Consider the following 25,049-nt stretch of genomic DNA (forward strand, 5'->3'; position numbering starts at 1 on the left):
TGTATATATCGAGCTAAAGTCTCTGTCAATTTGCATGACTGAGATGTTGAACGGTTGATTGTGGATAGAACGAGAACAGTAGATTATTAATCATGTGATAATCAACATTATGGTAATTAATCTAGTTAACGAGAAAATGTAGTAAGTATCTCAAATTAGCACTAATCTTTATAATGAGAATAGTAAGCATTTGGTATTGCCATCGGTCAAGTCCCCAATTTGGCATTTCGGCCATATATATTCAAGGTCCATAGCGTCTTTGGTTCTTGGATTTCGGTCTCGGCCTGTAGTCAGCTAAAACGTATCTGGATGTACATGTGGTTGATTGGTCCGCTCCCTTGAAACCACAACTCTGAAGATACAGGTAGACTTGTTCGTACTCAGACTACCTGTGTGTGAGGCTCGATCTTCGTATGTAGGCACTGCCGCCTAATACGTTTGCCTGCAATAATGATGCTTTTCGCATGTAGGTGCACAACCACACTCTACTAGAAAACGGGAGTATTTTTAATTTTCTGGTATTTGCACTACTTTGTGGCAGAACGAAAATAACTTAATGCGTACATAAGTATATGGAAGGTATCATATTTAAGAAAAATAAATAAGTAATAGTATGCATATTACATATGTATACATATTCATATGTTTAGCAAAACAGAGTTGAAAGAGGCAAGTAACTCGAGTTATGAAAAATTTTTAGCGTAAAAATTCAGTATTCCGAGGTAGAATGTTAATTACTTAAGATAATAAAATTTTACACTATAATTTTAAATACCTCAAGATATTTTTTTAAGGATGCTAGTATAGAAAACCCCTTTTAGAATGGTTGTATAAATTCATTAGGCGTGCGCGGTTGTAGTGATCATCGTATCACCCAGTTCATAAAGCATGCTTCTTCGACACTGGGAGCACATGGGACAGTCCCAATGCATCCCAAACCTATCACGGTATGTTCTAAACGAGTTATCTGATCTATGGAATAGTCTTCATCTCAGCTTCGTATATCACTACCGGCTGCTATCATACGGACCACAGAACCTGAAGACACATGGAGGTTTCAGCTTATATATATATAGGCAGGTATTGCCCAAACATAGCTGAGTACTAGTCGATTTGGCTTTTGCAAGGCTGCAATCAAATTTATGTCTATGCAAGAGTGCTATACACTTATACGGACTATTAGTGTATAAGTGCACCATGCATGAGAGAACGAATCTGAATGAGTCACTTTTTGGCGCTCTTTGCTAGCAGTAGAATTTAATCCCCGTTGATTTATTTTTATCGAATAGCTACAATTAAATTATATTACCAATGACGTTAGGAGTAGTAGAAATTTGAAGGGTTATTATTGTCTTTATAATTATGAGCGTGTAAAAACTATTATATATATAGGCACACACCACCGCGGTTGCCAAAAGTCACGTACGTATTACCTTTTTTTGCAAACAAAAATCTAAATTACAAATACTACTTATCAATTAATTAATAAAATATTAGAATACCCATTTTAACTAATGACTCAAATTAATTATACTGTTAATATAATACTACCAGTAAAGAGCGAAGAAAGGGAGGCAATCATCTGAATAGGTATGTGCTTTGTCCGCAATTCTGCATGGAGGTGGAAAGTTCACGTGTGTGCAACTGGGATTAAGAGGGATACTTGCACTTACTATTACTTAAGCACGACGTTGTCTACTGGCCTACATAAATATGGGTCATGGCATTCTCATCATACTGCGCGCTTGGCAAGTCATGAGATGTTTTGTGAATTTATAGTGTTGTCATCCGGGTTCACTGTTACAGAGTGCATAATTATTGGGAATTTATAGTGTTGTCATCCGGGTTCACTATTACAGAGTGCATATTTATTGGGGGACTGAATTGCCCTAATTTAGGAAAAGAATGAAAAATTGAGAAAAATCTTGTTCTGAAAGAAACTCTTACCAAGCCCCCACTGGTAAACCTGGAATTTAAGGAACGTAGAAAATATGGTCTAAAAATTGTATACACGAGTAATTCTTACATCATATGCACGCCTATTTACTGGAACGCGGCTTCCCTGTTCTGATTATCTGTTTCCTTCCCTGTTCCAGCCAGGTGTCGTCGTTTTATCTTAATGGGTTGAGTTAAATTTTGTAAAACGGGCTCACTAATTAATGGGCATATATTTAACGATAACTCTTGTGTACCAAAGATGATGGCAACGATTTATCTATCTACATTAGTTGAGTATGTTCATCTTAGTAGCTCCCAATTAGATCTTTTATATAATTTTGACCGTACATGTCCAATTAATAACGCTGAAATTAAATCCATCTATTATACATGCTGTGTCAATTGAGACTCCAAAGTGAGTACGACTCAATATATTTTTACTAACGCTCAAATTTAAACTTATCAAAAGATAGAAAAGCTAGAAATAAAACTTTAACAGAACATATCTGAATACTCACAAAAAAACTCCTGTTCTGAAAAACGACGAAGTCACACAATGATCAATCCATATATGGTTATGATACTAATGAATTAGTGCACCAAAGAATTACATTCAATTCGAAACCACAAAAAGACTGCAGCAGAAAAAAAAAAAGGTGCAGCTCACACCGTTGATTTCTGAGAGTTAAAAAGAAACAAAGATGAAGTTGCACACGCATAACCTCGTTTACTATTAGACCTGCTTTTATTTCTATTGCACCGGTACACCATAAGGTTGACACACTGTATAAAATATTTGTATCTTAACCAAACAAATTAAAGGAATCCAATTAGCTCGAGGGTTCGAATTCCCTTTTGCCAAAACCATCATAACCCATAATATTACACAAATAAGTAAAGGATGTGGTTAGATATCAGGTTGTTCAAAGCACAATCTAACATCCTCTCAATCGTACAGTCCAAACCCCCAGTAAGTTACAACAACATCAACGGTGGCTTACGCGTGGGAACAACAGCATACTTGTTAGTTTTCGTGGGTGGCCTTTTGAATAGGGAATGTGTTCTGTTGAGGGGTGTACGGCAGATGTGCGACACACGGGCTGCATCATAGCTTTGTTGCTTGAAGACATCTCATTGGGGAGCCCTGTGAATTCCCTTTGCTTCCTATGCCTATGGTTTATGTTGCTAGCATCCATATACTGCATATATGCAATTGCGTTTTGTAAGTATCGACGAGGTGTCTCTCTTTGCGCTCAGTGCTATCCATGCATAACACTGTTTAAATATCTACATATATATGGGTCCTGATGCTTGTGTTGGGTAAGTTATTTTGAGATACGTTTTCAATTTATTGTGCTTTTGTCAGGACAGATACAAACGTATTTACAGGTTGAGTCTCTCTGTAGTATTAACAATAAAATATCTCTTCATATTTATTTGGTGTTCATGCCTATAAGGTAGACAATCTATGTGATGGGAGAGGTTAAAGAAAAAAAGTGATAAATTTATTGCAGGCACCACATCAAAGATAATGTAGCTTAGTTGCTTGGACGATAGACTATTTGTAAAGAAACATACGAAAACACGATACTTGCTAACCCTAATAGGTAGTAGGAACATGCATGTCTCGCCTTCAATTTTATGAAAACATGCATGAAGATTGCATTAACTGAGAATGCTATGTTTTTCACCTATCTTGTTACCCTAAAGTGTTAAGCGATAACATGGTTTCAAAACAAATGAATATGTACACAATGCAAGAAGCAATATCGTTTGTTGTGCATTTATGATGAATATTTTGTGTTGTCGGGACTGGCAGAGAGTACAATTACATCAGATAACTTCTAAGGCCTTTGCACACTGACAACCCCATACCAGTGGAACTATCTTCTAAAGGTACGTGCTAGTTTGATTTCCAGATCACCCAATGGGGAAAGCAAGCTAGTTCAATTGCCCTTTCTTGTTTAACTGGATGCATTTGTGTTAAATCACGATGAACGACTTTGGGTCTAAAGCAAACAACAGTATTAATATGAGCATCAACTTTATTTACGAGTATACAACTGCAACTTGATGAACTAATGAGAATGGGTACCTTAAAGAAAAAAAAACATCAATGTACTAAAGATTAAAATTGCACGGATAATCCAGCACTAGCTAACTATGATCTCTCTACTAATAGGTTGCTATAGTACGACCATGCTTTCAATAAACTTTTGAACATGTTGCAATAGTCGAGTTTGGGTGTTAGGACTAGGGAGTGTTGGATATAGTCATATAGATAGATGATAACAAAGGAAGTGCACAACCCACTTATTCAGCTCAATTGTTTATAACCCGACATCCAAAATCTTAATCAAAGGTAGCTAACGTAACGGAGTAGTGACACCATGGTTACTGCTGCTTGATGATCCCTTTTATCACATTTAACCTACTTATCCACCCAAATACCTTTACCTAGCCTCTGATTCATGATTCAATGTATCATCCCTTCTCGTATTTACTGCACATTATTATGTTTTTTTTGTGAGTTACACATTCTAAGGCATTCACTACTCGCTATATATGCACCCAACAACCATAACAAATCAGTCCATATCATGTACCATTCAGTTTTCTGAACAGGGGATCAATCTTATTATGTGCAGTACTAATAATTACACGCATGATACGACAACATTTGTGTGTGCCGTCTTTATTATCAATATAAAAGGAATGAATTACTACATTGCTAGTTTACTTTAGTTCTTTTAATGTGCTAGGTTGCATCCCTGTGCCTGATTTTTTCTCGGCTTTTGCATGCATGCTTTCTAAATTGATAAATTGTGATTTTTTATAACAAGTTTTTGTATAGAAGTTTATTATCTCACATTTGTAGAGTATAATTTCAACTTTAGTGATTAATTTCATTGTTTATATTATTAAACAAAAAGAATCAGATAATCATTCTTCCTCATATCCCAACGACGAAAGAAGGTAGGCTAACAGTGACATATATATGGCATGAATAATGAAAGATCTGAGTTGGATTATGTAAAAATCATACCACTACCTTCATTCGATCACCAGCGACACCCGAGGAGTTAAACGTATGGTATGGGATTTTAGTAACATATTAATTTTGTACCTGTAATATTATATGTATGGTATGATATGCTTATAGTGTTTATTATGAAAATAGCTCTGGCTACTTTGTATTTTGACAATGATATCTCGAGTCCTAACAATAATATAAAAATCTAACCAAGTATTCATCGATGATCCGATCAGCTATCCACCGTGGCAGCGCTACCAAGCCGTTATTTAGTTGCCAAAAATTTTTGTCACAAGAGTCATGTTGAACGTTTGACCGGATGACGGAAGGGGTTTCGGACACGAATGAAAAAACAAATTTTAAAGCTCGCCTGGAAACCACGAGATAAATCTTTTAAGCCTAATTAATCCGTCATTACCATATGTTGGTTACTGTAGCACTTATGGCTAATCATGCGCTAATTAGGCTCAAAAGATTCATCTCACGATTTCTCCATAACTATGCAATTAGTTTTTATTTTCATTTATGTTTAATGCTCCATTTAAATATCCAAAGATTCGATGCGATGATTTTGGACTAAACAAGACCCAATTTACCGGTCCGCCAGAGGCGGGCCACGATAGAGTAAAAGGTATTAAATAAATGCCATCTTTGGAACAAAAATATACATATGTATACTACTCCATTCGTTTCATTATGTAAGATATCTGACTTTTATCGTAATATTTGAACATTCGTCTTATTCAAAAAACTATGAAAATATCATTTATTTTGCTTGTGACTTACTTTATTATCAAAGAACTTGTTAACACTAGAATTTGGATAATTGCCGCTAGAGATAAAGCTGTGATTAAAGACCAAATCAAACAAGAAACAGGATAATCGGATAAAAGACCAAGCAGAATATGACTCGAATTCAGCCGATGGAGTATGGGTCGGATCAGAAATAGAGTCCGATTGGGCCTAGATGTTACAGATAGATTCGGGAATAATCAGAGTCCGTGTAATTTAATTTTATCTGTTAATTAGTTTAGATTTTTTCTCTATCTCAAAGCAAGTTAGAGTCCGATCGGGACTGGTGTGTTAGAGACAGAATTTATCTAGGAGTTTGTTATTTCTTGTTATCTCTTAGGAGTTGTATGTCGTGTCCAACACGGCCTAGCATCTATCCAAGGCTATAAATATGTTTGCCCCGGCTCATTGTAAATCATCTACATCAATCAATAGATCAATTACTCTCGGCGCATCGCCACCCTCCTAATCGAGGTTTCAACTCCGGCGGAACTTGGCACCTGATGTAGGGCTGCATCGTCTCGATCTCTGGCGGAAGTGTAAGTCCATCGTTCCGCCGGGCCACGGTAATCGTTCGGCTAGATTAGAACTGTCTCGGTTCAGTCTGATCTTCTAATCTAGTTGCACGATTGCTAGTTATCGTACTAGTTTCAACTTAGATCGCTTTCATGTTTTGAGTTAATCTGGTCGACCACTTTGAGGGATCTATGTTGGTTTGATATTCGCCATTTGACATATTCAATATAGTACTGTCTCGGTTTGGTCCGATATAGTAAATTGTATCTGTCAGATGGTTTATATCAGATTAATGTATTTTGCTCATTATTTTATCGGAGTACCAGTTGATAAGTTACCAGTCATCGGCTCATTGACTTGATAGCAATCTAGATTTGTTCAGTATCTATCCTTACATTGCTAGGTGTAATCTTATACTATCTCGATTAGGTCCGATCTTCTATGATTATTCTTAGCAATCTGGGCTAGGTATTTTACAGATCTTAGTTATTTGTCCGCTGTTTATAGCCGATGATTGTTGCCGATCTACATGTTTATCATATTTACATCAATAGAGAAGCCGATTGCCTTATTGCATTATGTTTATAACAATCGGCTTGATTTAGTTAGATCGGCAGTTATTTATGTTGCATCGGCTTACGAGAATTACATGCAAATTAGATTTAGCCGATCAGAGCACATGATTCATTATTTATTCCAAGCAATTTGTCGATTTATTTATTAGCCTTACCGATCTTCATGTTTCGTATAATCATATCGTGCTCGACTGCATACTGTCTTGGTTTGTCTTGGTTAAGTCCAATCTCTGTATGTCTATCTCGATCTGGTTATAGGGGCTCGTCTGATCGGCTGAGATTAATAAGTAACTTGGCTAGTTACATTGGTCTAATATTTCATTTAATTCTGTTTGTATCAAGTTTCTAGTCGATCAAGCTTTTTATAGCCGATCCTTTATCCTATCGGCTAACCGGTGCAACACCAACATCTGATCGGTTGGACATTTAGTTACTTATCGGCTCGATAGCCGATCGGAATATTTTACTGTTTATATGTTTATATCTTGTCAGTTGGAGAATCAAATTGACTGGCATGTCCGTATATTATTTTAAAAATTTAGTTTCTCCACTAAAACTGTATAAGATTAACTAGCAGACGACTCTCTTGCTTCCGCTCTTTTGGCCAATTTACCCGCACTTGTTCGTGGTAGGCAACACGAAAGAGGGCGAAGGGCGTCGGCGGCGGTGCGGCGGCCGGCGGCCCGGCGGGTGCGCGCGGAGCGGCAGAGGGTGGAGTCGGTCCGGAGGAGGCGGGGCAGCGGCGTGCAGCCGCCGGGCTAGCCGAAAGCCGAAACGGCGAGGCGCCGTCGCGGGGTCGGCGCGGAGGAGGACCCGGTGCCCGGTGAGCCGCCGAGCACCGCACGGGAGGTCCTGCAGCCGAGCAGGTCGTCGCCTATTCAGGGGCGTGCGGCCGCCGATCCGCCGTGCCGTGCTACAGCGTAAAGCAGCTGAGGCCCCGAGGCGGCGGCCTCGTGTGGCTTGTGCAGCCTCGTGTTGCTTGTGCAGTAATGTCCTTTTCTAATCTATATGGTCTAATTCATTTTGGTCTTTAGCTCAGAGATCAGTTTGGAATCGTTGTTCAACCTGTCCCCTTTAACTTTGTTCTGTATAATATTGACATCACAAAGACAGTAGTAATGAAATCTGAATTCTAATTAATAAAACCAGCCTATATAGTACAGTACTCATTCAGATTATGTCTTTTGCACCATGCCTCCTTGCTTGATGCTGTTCAATCAATCAAAGACCAAATACGAAGTTCATTTCAGGTACATCTGTAGCAATCATCTTCAGAGTTCATTTCAGATTTTTTTTTTTTGATAATGGATTAAATAGCCTGGCCTCTACAAATCATCTGGGCCTGATCGAGGAATAGAGCAAGAACCAGTGAACCACCCCCGAGACATCCATTTACACACCGGCGGGTGCCTCGCAGTTCAGAGGATCGCCAATTTCCAGGACTACCACGACCTTTCAGAATTCACAAAGGTAAGACCAAACAATTCGTTTCTTTATTTTTTATTCCTTACATCTTTCATATGTTGTTAATTTCTATATATTAAACAATGTTATGTTGTGATCAATTCAACAAAATATGACTTTAGACTCAATTTTTACATTTTTATATATAATATATATCGTACGATTACTAAGTGCTTGATGTTATACAAGCCTATTATTGGGATTTCGGGTATAAATTTGTTTATACGCTAACATTTCAAATACGTACATATACGTGAGTATGCCATCACTTTGCACAGTTCGGACGGTACATGCCTTTTAGACAACTACTAAACGGTGTACATGGCCTTCAGACATATTGTACATTGGGTCTGCTGCAGCTGATGCTATTTGTGGGGCTACGCTAGTCATACTTTGACGAATCCAAAGAACAAGAGCAAGCTGGATTGAGTAGGCAGTTAAGAGTTGTAGTTCAGTTGGGTATAGAATTGCTTTTTTCACCTATGATGACCCTGTTTCTGTTTAGACCTATATGTTCCTTTCTTTGTGTTTGCTTGCTGGTGGATGCGTTTTAGTTGTAGACGTACGCCCCCATCTTTTGACTTGTGCTTATGTTTATAAGCCAAAATTCGAGTTTTCAACCTTAAAAAATAACTGGTATATATAGTTTCAAAACAAATATGTTGTTTGCGTATTATGTACAAAGCACCTGGTTCTATTATCAACTGTTTGACCATTTTCGAGGAAAAAGAATCCTGAAAGTAATTTTCATTAAGGAGATTCTGAATGTGTGTCCAGCGTGGAAACAGCCATCTTGCTCCTCTCCCTCATGGGCTGGAATTAGTAAGCTACCTGGCTAAAAGACCAAAACAATTTAAAAAATCCACTGATTCCTGATCCCATTCTACCCACTGACCACCATAGTCCTTGTTTAGTCTTGCTTCTAGCGGACGAAGGCATACACGTCACGTCCCTTGGTTCCAGCGAGTGAACATTGACAGACGCTGCTGATGTATGTATACCAAGCACACAACGATGTTTTCTCACAGACAAAATCGTGAAGGGCTATAGTGCGTGACTTAAGTAGCAACAGACGATGGAAGCATCTATCGTTTTTGTAGTACATTAGAGACTACTTGCTATAGATTGCCGAAGTATAAATGTGCAAACTCCGTGTCTTGATTATAATTTTATTTGAACATTGAACCATACTGATGACTTCTAAAATGCAACTCTTAGTATAGCAGGACGCAGCAGGTCACTTCTGTAATATTCATACATGAAAATAAATCCTTAATAGTGCAGTGCTGAAAACATGTTTTGGATGGTGATGATTTCCTTATAAACATCCTCTATCTTTGGCCTATGCTTGGGCGATGACACACTGCATCTAAGACCAAGTAAAGCCAATTGCATGACACACCTTTGCATTTCTACCAATTCATGATTTGTGTCTTCACCCAAATACTCTTTGGTAAGGCTGGGTTCCAAAATCTCACCAATTTTGTGTGGAAGTGCTGACTCAACCATTTTGTGAAGGTTCATGCCATCTTTAAAGACCTCAGCAGTGGGATACTTTCCTGTGATCATCTCTAGAAGAATAATTCCATAGCTGTAGATGTCACCCTCAAATGAGATTTTGCACCCTAGGGCATATTCTGCAATGAAGTACAATTGATCATGAGAATATTTAATCAGTTTGGTTTTCAGATGAAAGACTCTACCGAGCATAGCTTCGCAACATTTTTGTGAAAATAGTTCTGATATTTATATTATGCATGAACAAAATTAGGATGGTAAGTACTGACCTGGTGCAATATAGCCGACTGATCCTCTTGGTCCAGCAATGCTATCTGAAGTAATACTCATCCTTGAGGAGTCATTACAAAGAAACTTTGCAAGACCAAAGTCACTGACATGAGCAACCATGTCATCATTTAAAAGGACATTGCTTGGTTTAAGGTCACAATGAACTAATGGAGGACTACATCGTTTATGAAGATATTCTAATGCGGCAGCTATATCTACGGCTACTGATATTCTTGAGGCTAAACTCATTGATTCTTTCAGAATTTGTTTGTATGGTTTTGGATGTAGCCAGCTTTCTAGGTTTCCATTTGCCATGTGCTCAAGAACAAGTGCTTTAAATTCATTTCCAGTTGGATCAAATGTTGAACATAGGCTAATCACTTTTATAAGATTACGATGCCGGATGTTTCTCAATGCCTCGCATTCAGCAATGAAATTATTTGGAGCCCCAATTTGGTCAAGCAAGAATACCTTAATAGCAACTGTGCATACATCAGACTCAATATAACCTCTGTACACAAGTCCGAATCTCCCTGAACCAATAATATTTTCTGTGGAGAAACCATCTGTTGCTTTAAATAAATCATGATATGAGAAACTTTTGAACTGCTTCAGTGATTGTTCAATGGGTCTTGCAACCTTTTGTCTCTTCTTCAAAAGAATAACCGCAGCACATGCCAATGTGATCAGAACAATTGTAGTAACTGGAACAAGGATAGCCAAAATATACACCATCTTCTTCCTTTTAGATGGAGATTCCACACAAAGTGGTAAATGTAACATTGGAGAACCTGCACACAACTTGTTTCCTTGGACGAACAGAGCACTTGAGTTGTCGAACACACCTCCTTTAGGAACTTCCCCATTCAGGTCATTGAATGATAGATTGAGAATCTTTAAAGTGCTGAATGATCCTAAAAATTCTGGAATTTCTCCAGACAGGTTGTTTTGGGAAAGATCGATCTCGATGATGCCTCTTAAGTTGATGAGAGATCTTGGGATGCTTCCTTGCAAAAAATTTGCATCTAAATGCAATGATTCCAAAAGAAGGCAATCACCAAGGGTCGAAGGAATCTCACCAGATAATTGGTTGTTTGACAGACTAAGTGCATTTAGGTTGATCAAATTACCTATCTCTGATGGTATGTTCCCTGTGAGTTGGTTATATGACAGATCTAAGCTAATAGAAAGTGTGGAAATGGTAAAAAGTTCCTGTGGAATGCTTCCATAGAACTTGTTAGAAGAAAGGTTTAGCTCAACAAGATTTTTGCAACCAGCTAAACGAGCAGGAATGCGACCGGTTAATTCATTTTCTCTTAAATAAAGATTTGTAAGGTTCTCTAGTTTTCCTATTGATTGTGGAATTTCTCCAGAAAGTCTGTTCTTAGATAAGGCTAGGAGAAATAGGTTTTTAAGATTCCCAAGCGTGTCTGGAATATGTCCTGTGAGTCTATTCATTCCCAATGTAAGGACAGTGAGGCCAGTGAGCTTTCCTATCTCTAAAGGTATATCGCCAGTCAATTGATTTTCCATTAAGTGAAGTTTCTCTAAGCTTTTTGAAAGGTTTCCAATAGAATTAGGTATTTTACCCTCAAAGCCATTGAAATCCAACGATAAGGACTTTAATTGTGTACAGTTTGTGAGAGAGGACAAGAATGCCCAGTCTCCTACTTGAAGGCTATTTGTACCCAAGTTTAGCATGTTCAACTTTGACGAGAGTCCTAGTGAAGGAATTTGACCTGTGAACAAATTACTTCGAATATCAAGAATTTGGAGGTTTGACGCATTGGAGAACGAAGTAGGGATTTGGCCTTCAAATTGGTTCCCTCCAATTATGAATTCTGTGATATTTGGAAGTGTATTACCAATGTTGGAAGGAATTGTCCCTACAAGCTGGTTATTGCTGAGGCTAAGATTAGCCAGAGATGAGACATTAAACAGTGATGGAGGAACAACACCTACTAAGTTATTATATTTCATGTTTAAGACACGCAAATTGGCAATTTTACTCAAGCTATCTGGAATATTTCCTTGCAGGTTATTTTGAGAAAGGAGGAGGAATGTTAGGGAAGAGATGTTTCCAATAGAGTCAGGAATCTCTCCTGACAGATTGTTTTCAGTGAGACCAAGGAATTGCAGGGGCAAGGAGGTTTGAGAGAAAGGTGGGATAGACCCAGAAAGATTATTGTGTGAGAGATCTATGTAAGAAAGTGTAGTGCTATTGAATAGAACATGAGGAATTTCTCCACTGATGCTATTGTTTTTTAGATTCACCTGTGTTATGGACTTGCTGATCCCCAAAAGTTCAGGAATTGTGCCAGTTAGTTTGTTGCTGGAGAGTAATATGACAGACAGGTTGGGAAGCAAACCAAACCAGGATGGAATGCTTCCTTGAAGATTGTTGCTGCCCAGATCAATTTGCTGAAGAAACGAACATTGAGAAAGGCTTTGTGGGATCTCACCTTGGAGGGAGTTGCTCTGTAGGCTGATGATCTCGAGGCGAGAGCATGACGATATGGTGGACGGGATGACACCATTTAGGGAGTTCATGCTAAGGTTGAGGTATCTAAGTCTAGTTAAAAGATCAATGTCAGGAGAGATGTATCCATTCAGTTGGTTATTTGGCATGTGAATTCTGGACAGGAAACTGAGCTGAGCAATGCAAGGAAATATCTGGCCAGTGAGGCTCAGTGACTCAAGGTCTAGTGAGATAACTTGAGATGCATTCTGTCTGCTACATGTCACACCATGCCAACTGCAGAATGTGGAAGAGTCATTTCTCCAGGAAGCTAATGCCCCTGAGGGATCAGAGAGTTGGGATTTGAGGCAGAGAAGAGCATTTCTATCGGTATCAGCATGAATCCTAGGAAGCATGATCAAGAAATGGACTGAAATTAACAAAAGTATTGGCCACTTATGTCTGGCTAAATGAGCCATCTTGCTGGGTGAACACTTTCTGAGCTATGTGACTTCTACTGCCTCACAGGTTAGCTTCTGATATAGGGCACCATGCCTGCCATGTTGCCAACTTCATGGACTAAGTGCACAAGGGGATGTACACAATGATCCACCTCTGTTAAACCAGTGCTTCTGTAACATGGAGCTAGCCACTGGGATTCATACAAGTCAATGGTCACTACAAATCTGCACTGGTTGCCATTAGTTAATTATTAACGTTGTAGACGTTGGGTGAAATGTTGACGTCGACCTACTGTTAAGTCGTCCTACAGTCACACGCATTAATTAAATCGCGGTCCCTCGTAAGTTCCTTACTTTGACCATTGTCCGTCATTTTCAGTGCTCCAACCTAACGCACCTGTGGAATAGAAAAGGCGTACGACGGTATGTGACTTTACTGTCAGGATTTAAAATCATTCTTGTGGATACATGTGTATAGTCACTCTATCTTTTTGTTTTTTTTGTTTTTTTATGTTTATACGCTAAAATTTGAATTTCTATATTGCCATCGAACAGGTTTCTTATAGATGATATTCTTGGATCTAACTAATGTTGTTGTCCATGTTCTGGAATTCTTCAGCATCAATTAAATTGTCTTTTCCTTTCCGAAATCTTACATGGACTTAGTAGGCACCTACACCGTTGAGACTTGTTCAACGGTCCGCTTTTTCGATAAATTGGTTCTTTTAGAAAACTTATTTCGAAACTAGTTTCTGTCAAAAACATCAACAAAAAATAGGGTGTAGGCTCGGCGCCAAAGACTAGGGCCCTGAGCTCATGAATATGATACGATGATTTTTATATAATTTTTATAAAAAATTTAAAACTTTTATAAAAATATATTATTTTGTAATTCGGAAAACGTGTACGGCACGGCCGAGTAATATGTTAAGTATAATCAGCATAAAAGAATATACCTCAATGCCAAAGAACCACATCAGGAAAATGATCCCGACATTTCTAATAAAGGGGTAATAAAGGGGAGTTCGATTTTTTGCATCTAGGCGTTGTTGGACGTTCCAAATATTGTTCAAATCACAAGTCATAAACAGGGGAATACTCTGGCTACTTTACTTTTTGACTGATTCTAAAGATTTAGAATTTTCATATACCATGCTACGTAACCGGATAACTTTAAATTTGGTACAAATCACTTCCAGTTTCAGCAAGTTTATATAACAATATACTAGCACCAATAACATTAAATTAGTTTCGTCAAACCAACCATTAAATATATATTTATAAAATACTCCCTCTAAGCTATAATATAGAATTTTTTGGATACGGATGTGATTCGTACAAGTCACCGGTCTTCTGAAGCTTCAAAGCTTGCTAGTCCACAGTCGCATTAATTGCAAACAAATTAACCGATGTTAGCCTGTTAGGTCAAATGCTTTTTCCAATGTGGATGTAAGTGGACTAGAGGGCCCACTCAGGCCGGGTTCGTGGCCCTCCATTAGTTAACTTATATCTCTCGTTTTCCGCGCGCATGTATTCCAAATTGCTAAACGATATATTTTTTTAAAAAATTTTTTACAGAAAAGTTGTTTTAAAAATTATATTAATCTATTTTATATTTTTAATAATTAATAATTAATTAATTATATGTTAATCTATTATTACTTTTTTCGTGCCTGGTAAGTTAGCTTACCCACACACACCAACGAACGCGGCCTCAGAAGACCCGTCCAACGTCATTCCATCAATTATCTTTTCCTCGAAAGACTGTTATAAGACCCGGCCCGTTCAACATTTATATATTTTCCTACCAAGAATCATGTACATATTTGTGAGCTGGAAGCAGGTAGGTCTCTAAAACGTATCGTGGATTAGTATATGATTAATTAATTATTAATTAAAAAACTTTAAAAAATATATTTATATGACTTTTTAAGTAAATTTTTTATATATCTTTTTTTTAAAAAATATACATTGTTTAGGGATTCGAAAAACGTGCTTAGAGAAATGAGTGAATATGAGTTAGCAAACCAGGCTAAAGAACAAGACCATGGCCGATGGATTTTATTTTGATATAATTCATAGACTTAGCACTATTGAATAGCCTCGTATTGACAGTGGAAATGTAATAGGATCTAACATACAAGTGAAGTGACATATTATCTTATTTTATTGGCCAGCTTTGAAATGAGAAAAAAACATTTATGTTCCTACAATTGATAGCTGAGTCTAGCTGTAACATTTATAGCTGAGTCTAGCTGTAACATTTAGTTGAACATATTTGGCTCAATGAACACTACTAGCTGTAAAGACCCGTAGGACCTATGCCTGTGGGCTAGTATATATATCCCAGAGACCTCTAATTTACGAGGAAGGGCAATAAGGGCAACGATGGGCTCCCACTTCATTGATTAGGTTTTGAGGTGAAAAATACCATTTATAACCGTATGAACACATGTGCTTATATTTACGGACATATACCTCTATGGTTATAGGGTTGAGTAGGTGTACATGTATACAAACATTTATCTTTCTACTTTGTTTGGAAAAAAGTATATATGTTTAGATGAAGTTACTTCTCGTGTTTAGGGATTTAACCTTAGCAAAATCATGATCAGTCTCCACTTTCAAACAAAGACTGTATAGTCAAGACTGCTGTATTTGTTGAGCGGTATAAATTAATTAAATCGGCCATGTTCGGCCATACATATTTCTAACTCATTTTTCCTCTTAACCTTGCGCACGTTTTTCAAACTACTAAATGGTATATTTTTTTCAAAAAAGTTATATATAAATCCTTCTTTAAAAATTCAGAATAATCCATTTTTTTTATTTTTTATAGTTAATAATTAATTAATCATATACTAATCTGATACCATTTTTTACACCGGTTAACAAACCAGCTGTATGGGAACGTATAGTCACAGAAAAATAGCTGTTTAAGAAACGGAAGAGAACCCTTCTCTCGCCCCCTAGTTCGTCTCTCTATATATGGACCACAACAATCCTATCAATTCATCGTATCTACTGTACGTGTATGAAAGTACGGGTACGTACGTAGCTCTGCGAAGATGTCTACAAGAGCTTGGTCTATCCGGCTTCTTTGTCTGGCGACCCAGCTACTCAACGTGCTCCTCCTACTCGTGGCCACCGTAGGCAACGGGGGGCACTCGGGTTGCTCCGGCCACTGTAAGCAAGCCTCGATCTTCACCTGTTCCAAGATCGAATTCATCTCGATCATTCTCCTTGCTTGCAACATTAACGTACATCCGGTAACTGCGTTTAATATGTTTACTTATTGTGATGGGAGACTTTCGTAAAAGCCTGTACCTTAATCCCAAACGCTAGAAATTTCAGCCAAACAAAAACCAAAATTCTAAAAATTTACATGTTAATTCATCAGAAGAAAAATATATACCTATGCTAATTGGGCACTTTCTAGGAGCTCTCACATTAATTGGAAAGATCTTATCATTGATTTGATAGATAATTTAATCATGACCATCTATCTATCTATATCTATACTAATTAGGCACTTTTTAGGTGTTCTACCATTAATCAGAAAGATCTAGTCATTGGTTAGGTAAAAAATAAAATCTAGACCGTAAACCATACATAACACAACTTTACCGTTTGTGGGTTGTACTAAAAGCTCATATCAAAGTCCATTTAATTAAGGATAGAACAATTTTTGGAAGGAGCATCTTTAGTTTACGGTGGCTTTTCACCATCGTCACAAGCTTGATGTCCGCCGTGGACGACTGCTTGGACCATCGGCATCAGCCATGGCATGGCAATTTCCCATTGGTTTTGTGGATCAAACAATCCTTAAATATACTATTTATGTTAATATCATGAGCCTATTTTAACTACCATCTAATCTATCAAAGTCTCAAAAATAGAGCCTAAACGATACATTTTCTTTAAAAAAAATTATATATAAAAGTTCATCGTATTATTTTTTAACTTTATATTATCTCATTTCATTATTTATGTCATTAAATAAATATCAAATAATCTTTCATCGTTTATCTAAAGGCTTAAAAGAACATTGTATGTTTCTCGTATTAATGTCGATTTAACGTCGTGGCCCCAGAAAGTCCATATCTCCCACGCCAGTACGTACCTTTTTGCATACATATTCTTTTTGCAGAAATCTATGTATTTTGTCGCTGCATGATGGAGAATCAATCAATCTATATATATGTACTATGCTTGTTTTATACGTACACCAATCTATATACGAGGCCGGAGCACTCATGTTAACTAATAAACTTTGTGGCAGTTGATCACCTTGAATCTTTGTATCCTAGCCATCAATCATTTTGATGTGGTATATAAAGTAAAAAACATTACTTTCCCATCTACTTACATAAATGAACTGGAATCTTACCGTTTATCTACGAGGATTGGTAAGTTCTTCAAAAACTTAAAGATAGAGTATGCGCTTTCCTTGGAAATCACGTCACGAAATTAAATTAGAAAAATATTTGGAATCGTATACGTTGTATATATAAAACCTATCTATCTGTGTGAATTGAATATATATCACGTCTTAAAATTTAACAATTATGTGTCTATAAGTTTAGCCTACAAACATGATTGATTATTCTCAGCACGTGCCCGGGCACAAGGCAAATGGCTAGGAAAAACTAATAGGCAAGAGGTAAACAAATTAATCCCACTGCGTGGCACCCGACAAATTTCCTACTATTTGTTCACACCTTAATTATATAAGTTCGATAGTACCAGACACATGAACAACAAACTCTATTTACTGTAGAGAATTAGTATGACTGTACGGGAGTTCAAATTTTTACTTTGATTACACTTAGGCATGGCATTACCTATTTTTTATTTTAAAATTATTAAGTTAAGAGAAATTATTATGTCTTTTCTCACATAGTTTAGTATTTGGTATTGTTTAATTGTATCTTTTATGTAAGTTTTAATATCTTTATTTAAATTTTTTTATAATATTTACAGCTGTTAATTTAATTTATGTCAAAGTCAGAAATATTTGTAGTTCAAGCCTTATCTATGAAGGAAGATATTCTATTTAATCACAGAATGAGGGAAGTAGGAGAGGAAATTCAAGTTCATGTTAACTACAACTTCATAATAGATCATAAGAGTAAAACCATAATGATCAGAGTATTAATGCTGAACTTAGGAGTTATTGAACCATGATAAACAAGAATTCATACTTCAAATGAAGGAAAAATATTTAGTCAATAAGAGCATCTTTGGTTTAGAGGAATTGAACCATTTATATACGAACATCCTGTAAAATTCCTGCATTCTATAAATGGCCTAAAACATTAAATTAAGAATATGTTGCAAGTTACGAAAATTTTAAAATAATTGTATTTAGCATAAGAAGAAAAATTAAATAATAACAAAATAAAAATAACCCGCGCGTGGGCTAGTAAATTACTAATTGGGCACTTTCTAGGAGCTCTCACGTTAATCGGAAAGATCTGATTATTGATTTGACAGATAATTTAATCATGACTGTAAATTACTAATTGGGCACTTTATTGGAGCTCTCACATTAATCGGAAAAATCTGGTCATTGATTTGACAGATAATTTAATCATGACCATAAATTAAAGAAAATTAAATTGTGGGCCACTTTTATGGCAAAACAGAGATCCGCGTTGTTTATCTGACCTTTAAATAGAGATAAAATACATGTATTATACCGAAAATAAAAGGGAAAATATTAAGACTGTCAGTATAATTTTGCTAAATTAGAAATATGTCATCATGACTATATGACTCATATGTGTCTTACACGTTATTGAGATGCTAATGATATATCTCTGACATATCAATGGCATGTCTATGACTTTACAAAATCATAAGATCATAGTAGCATGATTACAAATTTTCCAAACTAAAACAGATTTTGATCGAGTAGATTAAAGAAGCTCCGGTGGCTCTTGAGCCAGATCGGCAGCAATTTTGGACTGTGCCTTAGATTTTCATCGTGCGGAAGCTCCTAGGTTTGACCGCTGATCATTTATTAAATCTAAATAACTTCATAATTTTAACTTCAAAGCTAATACAGATCCACACGTAATAATTTTATATTTCTGAAGTTATTAAATCATGGAAAATCTATAATTGAAACTGTACGGTCAATTTTTTAAATTGTTAATTTTGTTCTTAGTAAATGATAAAAAATTCTACATTTCAAACATGTATATAATTATATACTTTTTGGCTCAATTCCTAATTAAATTGAAAAAATATACCAACTGGTTACTCCATCTTGGAAAAAAACTTTAAACATTATCAAATAACCAATATACTCATAATGTTCATTTTAGTAAATATAATATTAATAGCTAGTGATCGTAATACATATAATAAACGGGAGTTCTATTCGGCGCAGCTGCTCCTCCCCAAGAGTCAAATTTTAATCTGTCTAGAGTAGTTTTATCTCTCAGTCGAAAATTTTGCTTCTGTGGGTTACTCACTCCAAAAATTGCTTAAATCATAAGTCATAAACACGGGAAGACTTCCACTACTTTACTCTTTGACTGATTCTAAAGATTTGGATTTTTCAAATAGCATTACATAAACGGATAAACGATTTACTTGTGAGGTAGAAATATAACTAGCTGTTCCCTTTGTGTCCTTGTCAAGTAGAAATATAACTAACTAATCATACCTAAGTTTCACTAAGTTCATATCAAATGTACTTAGATCTATAACCCACCAAAGAATATATTTTCATAATATATTTATTTCTTGTTGAAAATGCTAATATTTTTTCCTATAAAGTTTGTAAAACTATAAAAGGTTTCCCTTACAACAAATCTAAAGTGATTTATAATATAAAACAGAGGGAGTACCGTTCATTTTGTGAGGGAAGCTACTCATATTTTGTAAAAAGCATTTATCACAACAATATATTATTTCCCTTATTCCTAAATACTGGTGATTTATTAGCATTCTGATCTTAAGTTTGATGACTTGTACTTTGTCACGTTCTCTCTCTGTATTTTTTAGATGCCCACATTTGACCATTCATTCTATTAAATAAATTACACAATTGGAATTTATTTTGTTATAGTTGCATTTATTACCAAATATATTTTAATTGTAAGTTATATTTTCATATATTTGCAAAAACTTTTGAATAAGACTATTGATCAAACTCGTACTAAAAAGTCAACGGCATCATCTATTAAAATATGGACAGAATATGTTATAGGTTAAGGCGGTGATTGTTCATTATTTTAAGGGAAAGAACAAAATGACATATTTACGAATAAAAAATAATGTTTTTATATATGTGTTCTTTGTGATCTAGAGTCAAAGGTTAAAACATAAACACGATAAAACCCCTGTAATCAACTCGATTTAAAGTTAAAAATTTCACTTTATCTCGTAATTAAGCACCAAGCAACAACGAAAAGATAGGACGTAAATATAACAACACATGCTGCAGTGCTAAGTAGCTAGAAAGGCGCGGAGGGTACGGAAAAAGTCTGATCAAACCCTTCAACTATTGGGTGTTGGTACGGATTATCTCCCTAAAGAAAAACATTTTTCACCCTCAGCTTGTACCAGACGGAGAACCCCTCGAGCAACTTTGAGTCCGGTTTTGGTTTAAATTAGTAAACATGGCTGTTTTACGGATGGCCACGTGCAATGATCTAGACCGAAACCGGTAACAAAGCCGCCCAAGGTGGTATTGTCGGTTGAGGGTGAAAAGTGTTCACTTTTTTTGATCAGTGGGTAACTCTTACTCACCCAATAATTCAAAAGGTGCAATTCGGACTTTTCCCTATTATGATTATATTACTAAAATTGGGTTAGATACAGAGTAGATAGATTAAATTAATGAGGATTAGATGGATATTAGAGTGCAATTGTATGTATGTTTAGATGTAAGAGTTGTAGATATAATATGTAGATAGATTAAATTAATGAGGATTAGATGGATATTAGAGTGCAATTCTATGTATGTTTAGATGTAAGAGTTGTAGATATAATATGTAGTTAACTATTAGTACTCCCTCCATCCATGATTTCGACTATCCATCTGTATAGTCAAAAAAAAATTATATTATGAGATAGAGGGAGTATATGGTTATATAATTTTATGGTAAGATTAAAAATCCCTATTATGGAAGGAAAAATTGAATGAGGGGCCGGGTAAAAATTCCTTTTATTTAAGAACAAATCATGAGCCCTAGAATCCATTATATTTACTGAAGGAGTGAGTACCATCATCTCAAGAGTTAGGTGAGCTAGTTATTGAATGATGACCATATAGTTCGAATCATTTTTGTCTAATTTATAATCCCTTGGGGCCTATTTATATCTTCGGAAGGTAGTCCTGACATAAGCCCTTGGGATGAGATAGCCATATGTTTACATATAAGGACCACCCATAAGGAATTACAAAAAATGCTTCTGTTTTTTTGCCGAGGGTTAGAATTGGAGGAAAACCCATAACATTCTCTGTTCCCTTCGTGATAAACTCTTTTAAAACTAACCGTCAGTACACCGATGCCGTCGCTGCTGACCCAAATATTGCGTTGGACGCATGACTCGCCCTCGCCACCACGCACCCCCAGTACTGCTGCCCACTGTCGGGTGTTTATAGTTGGCGGTGTTTATAGGCGGTGAAATAAAAATTTTTGGATGCCATATCAGGCGTTTGTCCGGATGTTGGAAGAAGTTTTCAGATACAAATGAAAAAACAAATTTCACGGCTGGCCTGTAAACCGCGAGACAAATATTTTAAGCCTAATTAATCTGTCATTAGCGTATATCAGTTACTGTAGCACTTATGACTAATCACGTGCTAATTAGACTTAAAAGATTCGTCTCACGATTTCTCACATAACTGTATAATTAGTTTTCCGTTTTATTTATTTTTAATATTCTATTTATGTGTTTAAAGATTCGATGTGATGTTTTTGGGTGAAAAATTTTGGAACTAAACAGCCCCTAAAGCAGAACAGAAAACTGCAATATTCATGGTAGCACTGAAGAAATAAATAATTGTAGAATGAATTATCATAGACCTTGATAGTGGAAAAATAGAGAACACCGTCTCCTGAGACAAACGAGAGACAACCATAAGAAATGCTGCAAAAGTTTTGTCGCTTTTTATATGCAAATAAAATGTTTCTTACGAATGTGAATTATGGCCTTGAGTAAAAGCTATGATTAAGGTAAAACAAATCAGATAAGATATATATTATTTATCATTGTATTGTTCATATATTTAAGAGTAAGATAAGATGTCAATGTCTTAAATTCTTTTTGTATGGATTCCTGTGTAGGCCAACCTTGCGACAGAAGAAATTGTGGCCACAAGAAATGATTCGTTTTATTTAATCTGGTAATATATCCAACCTTAACGTGATTGTATTTGCCACGGTTCATTGCATACGGATAGAGCTTTATCTTGATTATTTCAGCACACATGTTCTTATATTGAACAGCTGAGGAGAGGAACTTGCAGGAATCTCAGAGTAAACACAAATAGTTAGGCCATGGAACAACATAATAAAGTCAGGAGGACATGAAGAATCAGTATCTGCAATTCCCTGAATATGTAAAACTTGCATGTAAACCATATTTATAATTAAAAATTATGTAACATTTGGAATATGTAATGACATAGTAAAATAGTTCAAAATATGATATGAAGTGTTTAACTCCCACTCAATTCCTCCCATGTGAGTTAACTCCAATTACAACTTCATTGATCGGGTTCATGTTTAGTTCCTTCTGATTCTTTTTGGCGTTTTCTTTCGATGTGAACTCGGATTACAGCTAATTCTTTATTTTCATTTTACCAACTTATATAAAATTAAGGATGCATAATTCTCACCTTTTTGTCCATGTCATGCTCGCAGACATGACCTACAAAGACAAAATCCTTCGCTGCTTTAGTGAGTTTTTGATCGCCAGGGGAACAGATATGGTCTGCAGTGACGGCCAGCGAATGGGAATGCCACTGTTGTGTCTGCACTAGCAGATGACTAGATAGTAAGGCTGCTTACAGTTCTTAAAATTTTTTTAGGAGAGATGTCGTATCGACGCGTACGGTCAAATATTCGAAGCATTTAATGTAGTCTAATTACAAAACAAATTTCAGATTTTACCTGAAAACCGCGGGATCTACTAATTAGGCTTAAAAGATTTGTCTCACGATTTCCTCTAACTGTGTAATTAGTTTTAATGTTCATGTATATTTAATATTTTATTTATGCGTACAAAATTCGATGGGATGGTTTTGAGAAAAGTTTTTAGAACTAAACAAGGCCTAAATCATATATAGCTGGTGTCACCGAGATGTGAGCTTGGATGCAAAATGCATATCATCTCTATACAGGACAAGCTTAGCAGCTCGGAAAGCATACCTGAAAAAGCCGAGAAAAAATCAAGGGAAAGGACATTAGATGAGAATAAAATATTATGTGGTTTTGTGATAGTTTTTTTTATAGTATAAACAATAAAATTAGCTATTACAAAGTTAATATTCTATTTTAAAAATATAATACAATCAACTTATATACATAATACATTTAAAAAAATACACAGTTGAACAGTTTGAAAAACACGTACATAAAAACAGAAATAATGCGGGCAAAAGAACCTAGCCTAGAACGCTATCGTTTCATGTGCTAAACAAGCTATCTGATCCATAGATAAGCTTTCTTGTTTGGCCGAACGACGGCAGAAGGAGTGTTAGAATATACTCCGTTTTTTTAGATATTTAACACCGTTGACTTTTTAATATATGTTTGACAATTTGTTTTATTTAATTTTTTTTAAAAAAATATAAAGTTATATATATGCATAAAAATACGTTTAGCAATAAATGAAATAATAAAAAATAATTAATAATTATGTAAATTTTTTAATAAGACGAATAGTTAAAAATATTAAAAAATATCAACGACTTCAAATATTTAGGGACAAGTAAAGTATTAGACAGAGTAAAGCAAAGTAAGATAAGAACACAAAAAGAATGCAGGGAACAAACTAAAAAGATCAGGGTGGCTTGAAGGCTACCGCCTCCAATTTTTCATTTATGTTTATATTTATAATTAAGATAACATTTAAATTTTCAACTTTAAATCTATATTTAATTTTTTTTCTGAAGTTTATTTTCATGCTTAGCTTTTAATCACTAATATACATATATAAAAGTTTTGTTTGTAAATTATTTTATATTATTAATATATGTACCTTTGACTTTTTCTATAAAAATGCCAAAGAATAACACCCTGCACTTCTTATGTCCAAAGCATCCTTGATGAGGCACGAGACTCGTTCTTCCGTCTCTTGCCTTGGTGTTGCAAAATGCGATGATTTCGTTCTATCCAAATATTAAAATTTGGTAAGAGTTTTTAGTAAATTTGGTTAAGAAAAGAGCGGAAAAAAGAATCGTGAAGACATAAGATGACAATTTAAATTATATCTATTAATTGTGAAGTATTTGGTATTTTGTATTAATCTTTAGCTAGTCATGACACGTTTTCGTTCTCTTTTATGTTTAGAAAACGTGTGTCATGTAGGACTAAGTAGTCAGGACTAGATTTTTCTTTTATTTTTGGAAACATATCACGTGTCCAATATGACCTGTAGTGACGGTAGTGGACGGGAATGCCACTGTTGTGTCTGCACATGGGAACATATATGTTATTATTACGAGGTTATTCAATAGTTATATAGATGCTAATGAATTTAGGTATATATATATAGAAAAATTATATTTATTTATCAATTGATGAATTTAGAAAATACTAAAAAAATCTTACAACATGAAACGAAGGTAATACTTTATTTAGGTGTCTAATAATTTGATATGATATTTTTAAAAAGAAAATTGGGAATTATAAACGGGGGACTAAAAAAAGTGTTGAACGGGCCATTGTCCATCTATTTCTTGGAAAAGATAATTTGAACGACGTTGCACGGGTCTTCCGACATTGCTAGGCCGCGTTCGTGCGTGGAGTAGGTAATTAACTTATGTGGCCTAAAAA

The 25,049-nt window shown here is 35.7% G+C and overlaps 2 protein-coding genes across 2 annotated transcripts; one reads left to right on the plus strand and one right to left on the minus strand.

The window, feature by feature from the left end:
* The first annotated feature begins 926 nt into the window (after positions 1–926).
* On the plus strand, positions 927–22,723 carry LOC107305331. The gene is made up of 6 exons (XM_040528573.1): positions 927–947; positions 7,433–7,841; positions 8,083–8,105; positions 8,173–8,325; positions 22,335–22,393; positions 22,497–22,723. The coding sequence occupies exons 1-6, from the start codon at positions 927–929 to the stop codon at positions 22,498–22,500; spliced, it is 669 nt and encodes a 222-aa protein (XP_040384507.1). The 3' UTR covers positions 22,501–22,723.
* LOC102705110 (probable LRR receptor-like serine/threonine-protein kinase At3g47570) lies at positions 8,992–13,052 on the minus strand. Its single transcript, XM_006662997.3, has 2 exons — positions 10,107–13,052; positions 8,992–9,956 (listed from the first exon to the last, which is right to left on the minus strand). The coding sequence occupies exons 1-2, from the start codon at positions 13,042–13,044 to the stop codon at positions 9,592–9,594; spliced, it is 3,303 nt and encodes a 1,100-aa protein (XP_006663060.2). The 5' UTR covers positions 13,045–13,052; the 3' UTR covers positions 8,992–9,591.
* Positions 22,724–25,049: the final 2,326 nt, after the last annotated feature.

This window comes from Oryza brachyantha, chromosome 11, assembly GCF_000231095.2.
Source record: "Oryza brachyantha chromosome 11, ObraRS2, whole genome shotgun sequence".
NCBI classification, from domain to species: domain Eukaryota; kingdom Viridiplantae; phylum Streptophyta; class Magnoliopsida; order Poales; family Poaceae; genus Oryza; species Oryza brachyantha.